The sequence below is a fragment of the Montipora capricornis genome, chromosome 1 (assembly GCF_036669925.1).
Source record: "Montipora capricornis isolate CH-2021 chromosome 1, ASM3666992v2, whole genome shotgun sequence".
Classification (NCBI taxonomy): Eukaryota; Metazoa; Cnidaria; class Anthozoa; order Scleractinia; family Acroporidae; genus Montipora; species Montipora capricornis.
Window position 1 is genome coordinate 20,994,845 of NC_090883.1, and position 7,500 is coordinate 21,002,344.

The 7,500-nt window shown below is 39.6% G+C and overlaps 1 protein-coding gene across 1 annotated transcript in view; it reads right to left on the reverse strand.

Annotated features, from left to right (window-relative positions):
* Positions 1 to 5,283: 5,283 nt before the first annotated feature.
* LOC138023388 (macrophage mannose receptor 1-like) overlaps positions 5,284 to 7,500 on the reverse strand; it is a 204,130-nt gene continuing 201,913 nt past the window's right edge. The window contains exons 39-40 of the mRNA XM_068870416.1: positions 6,828 to 6,985; positions 5,284 to 5,405 (exon numbers count right to left, since the gene is read on the reverse strand). Coding sequence (XP_068726517.1) covers positions 5,326 to 5,405; positions 6,828 to 6,985 — 238 coding nt within the window. The 3' untranslated portion in view covers positions 5,284 to 5,325. The remainder of the gene's footprint in view (positions 5,406 to 6,827; positions 6,986 to 7,500) is intronic.

Here is a 7,500-nt window from a genome sequence, read left to right on the forward strand (position 1 = left end):
AACGATCAATACATAAGTTTGGCCCCTGAAGCTTATCCCTTAGCTATTAGATAGAACTGACTTGAATGACATCTGGACGACGGGCCCACACGAAGGACGTTCTAGTAACGCATTCCTGTAAATCCATGGTCATCCCGGATCTTCTAAGAAACTTTCGAGCTTTCGTTTATGAAGCCAGTGTTGGTACGATGGGGGTACCAGATCTTACATAAACCCAGTGCTGTGGTCTTTCAGAACTTTGAACAGTACCTCATGGCGACTGTGATTACCTTGCCCTCTCGGCAGCGGGATCTTAAACCACACAAAAACCTTCCTCTGGTGGACTCTCGTTGCATTAATTTGCTTCAGCGCGGCTAATGAGAATTTCATCACTCACGGCGCTTCAAACACAGTTCTATGCTGCTCATCGGTTCTCTCACTGGGACACGTATGTACGCGGCGATGATATTACCTTCCTCAAAACGTCCAAAAGCGAGACACACCTGACCTTGCCAATTGCATGCAGTCCACATTCCAGTAGACCACGGAAACCGTGATCGGATTAGGAGGGCGCACCATTCATACGTGTGTGAGTGTTCTACAGATAGCTAACGCATGGCTGAGCTTTTTCTCAACTACTGAAGGGTGATCTGAAATTCACGTCTGACTTTGAGGTACAGGAGACGGGCTTTCTGAAAAAGCCTCGAATTCAATTGCAAGCACAGTTGTCGTCATTCAGTTTGCCATGCCTGACCCGTCTTCTATTAGCCTTTGTTCTGGTTCTTGTTTACGTATAGCGATAAAGAAGAAGGCCCTGCTTTTTACTCCTGCAAGAATAAAAAAAAACCGTTTTGTTCTAGTAATTGCACCCCGCTTCGGTCTAGATCTAGTTAGCGAAAGTTTCACGGAAAATCCGCCATTCACCAATACTAACCTTGCAATGCTTTTGTCACAAGGCGTCTCTGTCTACACCACCTCGTTCCATGCGGTTTGCGAACCGTGTTCTCCACTCTGCCAAACTAACACCAGTTCCGCGCGTATACCGCGATTTCCTCAGCGACAATGCATCCGGGCTCAATAACAGAAAGTTGCTCCCTTAATTTTCTCGTGTTAAGGTGCCGGCTCAAGTGGATAGTTTGATCTTCGCCTCATCTTCAAACTGATTTGGTCGTTTAGAAGTGTTTTGCTTTTCTAGGCGGACGCAGGATACATATGCCGCAAAGTTTCATTTGGAATATTGATGTGGGCAGGCAGGACCCCTAATACCTCAAGGAAACACATATCTAACACACTTCGCCACGCCCGAATGATACTCCAATGGACGTGAAAATGAGCTATAAGAAGGCACAACCACGTGAGATGAATAGTTAAACAGCTATATCTATGCCTTGATCAGCCAGTGCCAATGCGACTAACACTAAGCAGCTAGGTGGGCATAAGTGACAAACTTTTGAGCGAATGAGCTTTTAGAAAAAATTGACATTGGAAACAATTCTCACGTTCACAGCGAAAATCCTCCACGCACAATCTCAAAATCCACAAGATCCAAAGGAAGAGCTGTGCTTCATAGCCGATATGCACAACCAACACAAAATACCCAAGACCTGGGAGACTGTGTGAAAAATTCCATACCAAGGATAGGACTGTTCCGTCTCGTGGAATTTACGGAAATTTTGAATTCAAATGAGACCCGACCAGCGACTTTGTTTATAAAGATGGATATTACGGTTCAAGGAATTTGCCGACAATTGAATTCATATCGAGACCTAGCTAACGGCTTTCTCGATAAGGGTGGATAGAGCGGCTTTTACAAATTTAAGGAAAAACTTGGTTTAAATAAATAAAAAATAAATAAACATATATTTATTTTTATGTTTATTATTTTAATATAAATAGATAAATAAATAAATAAATAAATAAATTTATTGTATTTTTTAATTTCATTATTTGAGATAAATAATTCTTAATATATTTATTTCCTATATTCCACGAAATCTCCGTTATAGTATTCAGCTTAAGTTAGTTGTTAATAGGTGTTAATAGTTAATAGTGTATTGACAAACACAGTTTTCCGCATTTAAAAATGAATACAATGTGTATTTACAATTTAAAATATATAAAAATTTAAAAATTACATTAAAATGTAGATTCTCTGGGTTCTGTGAGTATTATTCCTCATCGTACGTCCATGCGCGCTCACCCTAGTCCTTGTCAGGTGCTTTGAGAGAGGGCCCTTTCCATCAATTTTCTTTTAGTTCGAATGCAAAGATCATTGCGGCGAACGTCCCAACTTGGGCATTCAGCAAGTTCACATGCCCTGCTAAAGGTTTGTTTTGGAAAGATAATACCAAAAGCTCGTTTCTGGACTCTTTCGAGCAATTCAGACAGATAGGAAGGAAGAGCATAATGCCTGGACTACGCAGCTATATTCCAAAATAGAGCGTATCAAAGACACATAAATTGAGACTAGGTCTGCTGCTGAGACACCACCCCGACGTAAAACACGTAGGATATGTAAGCGTTTCAATGCCTTAGCAACTACTGATGCAATATGTTCGTTCCACTTTAAGTCATTCTAAATAATAAGCCCCAGGACCTTATGTGAGGTTACCACTTCTAACGGTTGATCATCAATTGTTAAGGGGGATAACTGGGGTTTTTCCTTAAAGAAACACAAACGCAACTCTTTGCATTTCTTAGCGTTAAGACACGTCCAGTTGTCAGAGGCCCAGCTGTATATATAGTCAAGTGTAGACTGGGAAGATGATAAGCTACCCTTACGAAGGTTCTTTGACAATGAGACATCATCTACTTACTTCCACATTCCGAAATTAGGTGACATGGGCCTCCCCAAAGCATTGACCATTATGAAGAACAAAATCGAGCCTAGTTTGGTCCCTTGGGGGACCCCTGCTTTGACAGGAAGCCATTCCGAAAATGTCTGATTTAACTTAACGCGTTGCTTTCTATCAGATAGAAAATTAATGATCCAAGGGATCAGACAAAGTCTAACGTTAAGGTTAATAAGCTTTTAGACAAGGATGTTATAACCAATACGGTCAAAAGCTTTTGAAAAGTCCAAAAAGCAGACTCGGAGATGTTCATTAGGACTATCTAGCTGTAAAAGCCAATTATTGACCATATCTAACAGACAGTAAGATGTGGATGTTCCTTTCAAGCAGCCAAACTGCATAGGGTCAATTTTATCCCTGACATCCTCAATCAACCATGAAACCACAAAGTCTTCTAAAACCTTTGAAAGGCAGGGTGTGAATGAGATTGGTCTTATATCACTCTCACATCTGGGCTTTGTGACTTTAGGGATTGGGATAGGCTATTTCCATGAGATTGGCATAACCCCAGATGACAAAGATACATTAAAAATAGTAGCAGCTGGGGTTGTTAGTTCAAAAGCAAACTCTTTAAAAATTTGCTAAGAATATTATCAGGCCCATGGGCCTTATGGGGCTTAATTGAAGTAACTTTTTTACATATTCATAAGGTTGTACCATGGGCAACGTATCGCACGGGGGGGGGGGGGGGGGGCAGAAGCTGGCAGCAAAGACAAATCAAGCGGGGGGATGTCCGAACTTACAGATGTAAAGAAATTATTAAGCACATTGGCTAATCCAGGATCAGATAAGGTCTTACCATCACGCTCTAATAAGAGATGTCTGGGCTTCTCAGATCTACCCGACATCTTATTAACTATCCCCCACCACTTACAACAGTTATCTTTCTTTAGATCTTGAACTTTGGTTTGATAAAAAGATCGTTTGCGTTCAGCGATCGTCTGCTGGACTTTGTTACGCCGGGATTTCCAAAGGGGGGTATTCTGTGAATGGAAAGCCTTTTGGCGTTCTTTGACAAGCATTTTAATTGATGGAGTTATCCATGGTTTATCTGAGTGGTGGAAATATTTCAGCTCAATTCATTATGTATTCATGTTCCCGTGTTACCCTTACCATCCGTAATGTCCACCCTACATTACTGGTATTAGTGAGACCTTGCAGTGTCAGCAAAGTGATGAGGTGTAATACATAAACAAAAAACAATCTCGTTCAGGGAATGGAAATGATGGATTTAACTGATTTAGCGGAAATGTCTTTGTTTGAAAGTTTTTTTTTTAATCATGACACCACCATGTTTGTATCGCAGTCCCAGCCTGCAAAAGAAACCCTGCTCGTGTTGGTGTTTAATTTTTGCGTAGATTGAACTCTCTTCTTGCGAGAACATTTTCTTTTGTTGCTGGTCAGGTGGGTAAAATTCTCTCTGCTGTTTTCGTATAACTTATTTCTTATGATGAGCTTCTTTTTTTCCAACAACGTCGTTAAAAGAAACACGTGGGCCTTTTCAAAGCTGTTCCTTTTAAAAGGAACTCCTTTGACCAAAAAAATCAGACAATAAAGTGATTTAATTTGCAAACCACAGGAGAATCCATGTTATGGAATTGTTCTGACATGAAACAATTCAAATAACCGAAGTTTGGAGAACTTTTCCTTGCGCAAAGAAAATTTTGAGCCTATATAAAATCGGGAACTAAAATTTTGGGAAACGATCATCATCATCATCATCATCATCATCATCATCACCATATGCTCATACTTGAATATCCAATGATGTGTTGATTAAAATTTATGTTACAGAAGGTTTCCGCCAACAGATTCCAAGACGAAACCGTATATGATCAATTAAAAATTGAAGGCTACATTCTTTTGGGACGGCTATTTTCCTAATTTCACCCAGTCTTGAATCAGCTTTTCGAGAGCAACATGCAAACCTTCAGTGATTTTTTTCTAATATAAAGAGGTGACCTGAGCACAAGATACCGAGAATAGGACTCGGCGAAAGTTAAGATAAGAAAGCCGTCATATATATTTAAACCTCTAAGGAATTTGATCGTCTGGATGAAAGTACTCCTGGGAAGGACTGTTGGCAGTGCCTCACGTCTCGACAACCTGACCTGAAGTCAACTTTGAAATGGTACAGGTTCTAGAAACGTCAGTCACTTCCAACAGTCCTTCTCAGGACTACTCTCACCCAGACGATCAAATTCCATTCTAGGTTTGTAACTCCTGGGTTCAAGCTATTTGAATAGTAAAACAAAGCTAGACAAATTAAATTTGGTGTCATTTAAGGAAATATTCCATTTCAATTGGTCACCACGTTTATGCTCTCTTGTATGTTGCAGTTGTTACATGCATGATGGTAATAGTGGCCCGTGTTTGAAGGGCCTTGTGTTACCCCAAGTTGGCATGTCCTTTTACGGCTCCTTCAGTTGGATTGCTGGCTGTAGGAAGATTTTTTTTCCAATCACGCCAGCCATCTGTTTTGAAAGGTATGAATTCATTGGTTCAGTTTTAGCAGCAACTCACCTTCAGTTTGTGTTGAAGTAGTTGGGTTTCCAATAGTAGTTCCACTGGATTCTAGAAAAATACAAAAGCAACTTAAATAGCTCTGAAGAAGTCTATCGATCGTCAATGGACGAAGGAACAGTGTTAACACATTGGCGAGAGATCATCATCATCATCATCATCTTCATTATCATCATCATCATCATCATCATCATTATACTCATATTTCAATATCCAACGATCTGATGATTAAAGTTTATGTTACAGAAGCTTTCTGCCAATAGACTCCATGACGAAAGCATTTGTGATCGCTTAAAAATTTAACCCTTTTGGATATGCCCGAATCAGTCAAAACTGACAGCAATTGTCTGTTTATTGTTTTTGTCAACACGATTGTATACTATATAGGAATGTTGAATTTCAATTGAAAGACCAATAAAAGATGCTTTAGGGGAAATAAAAATTCCACTAAAAAAACGTTTTTGGAAGAAAACGTTTTAAATAATTTGCATTAAGTTAGCATATATCAACATACAATTAGCAATTTTGGAAAAAGCGTTTACAGTAGTAAAAAAGTACTTGGTGGAAATGTTTTGGTTTTTATGGGCACGATATCCACCAATGGCTGCAAAATAACAAACACTGAATATTTAACATGTTTTTATTGCTTCTCCCACGAAATAGTCAAGATTGACAGCGATTGTTAACTTTATTTATTTTCCCAGCAACAGGCAGATGTAGGATTCAGGAAAGTTGCACCTTACTTGAAAAAAGGGAGTAAAAGAGGCTTCACACAAAAAGAAAGAAAAAAAAAAAGAGTAAAAAAAAACTCAAAAAATGTGGGAAGAGATATTAAATAAATGGCATACAACTAGCAGAAATAAGCAGACAAAGAGTCTGATAACCTCGCGGCGAGCGGCATCTTGTCGCGTACTTTCCAAACACATTGGATGAAAAAAACATCTGTCAGTCGTAAAAGATATTGCATCAAAACTTATCAAGTTTCGAGTGAAGTTGAAACCCACTCGCCTTGAGAAAGCGTCACATCAGTCACGTTGAGAGTTCATGACTCAAAATCGTCAGGTAATTGGCTAGGACATAACGACAACTATATACCAAATTTGGGAGAGATCGGGCGAAACGATCATTTTTATGGACGTTTTTCGTTCATCAGTATTATAATACTGATAAACAACGCGCGCATAAGTAAAAGGTTAAGCCTATTTTTAAAAACAGCCACTGACGAACTGTTTCTGATATTATAAGGCACAGCATCCCATACTGTCGGGGCAGGCACGGAGAAGGATATTGGTCCGTATCTTTTTAAATTAAAAGATGGAGTAAAAAGAAGATGTTTGGATAATGAGCGTAGTTGACGAGATGGGGTAAAGGATGTGAGAAGATCGCGTATGCACGATGGTGCCAAATTATTGAGCGCCTCTTCAAAAAATACGATAATTTACCGGAAGCCAATAATAATACAATACAACATACCATATTTAACAATTGATAGAGATTTTGGATCAACTGCGAACTCTCCCATGCTTCCACTTCTCACAGCATTGACAAAATTATTCGTAACATTCGCACCAAGTTCATTTGCCATGTCACGAGTGAAGGTAAGGTTGAACATTACTGTAACACTGCCACGCCTAAATTAAAAGAAAAACAGTAAAACGAAGGATTGTACAGAGAAGTGAGTGAATGTCAAAAGGCTTGTTAAAAAGCCATATTGAGAAAGCTCTAGGGTTACCACGTTCGAAAATGCTGGAAATAAGGTGCGTGCGTGCGAAAGTCTTCCAGTCTGGCCAGTTGGAAAATATGGACTGGACTCTGGACTAGACTGGACTGGACTGGACTCTGGACTGGACTGGACTGGGGGTTAATTTTTTAGAATCAGTTTCATTGCAAATAGTCACCCGAGGTCAACACAGCAGTATTTGGCTCCATTTCTCTTCAATTTGAGGTAATTTTTTTTAAGCGAGTATTTACAAGCTTCGCTACACATACTTAGAAAGTTCTCCTCACGCTGTGTTTTCCGTCGTAATTGCTCGCGGAAAGTTTCCCTGTGGGTGAAGAGGTCACACCCAAACCACAGACTCCCCAACTATTTTTAATGTAAGACAGAATCATGACCTGTCCCAGTACCCTGTGTGACTTTTCTTGT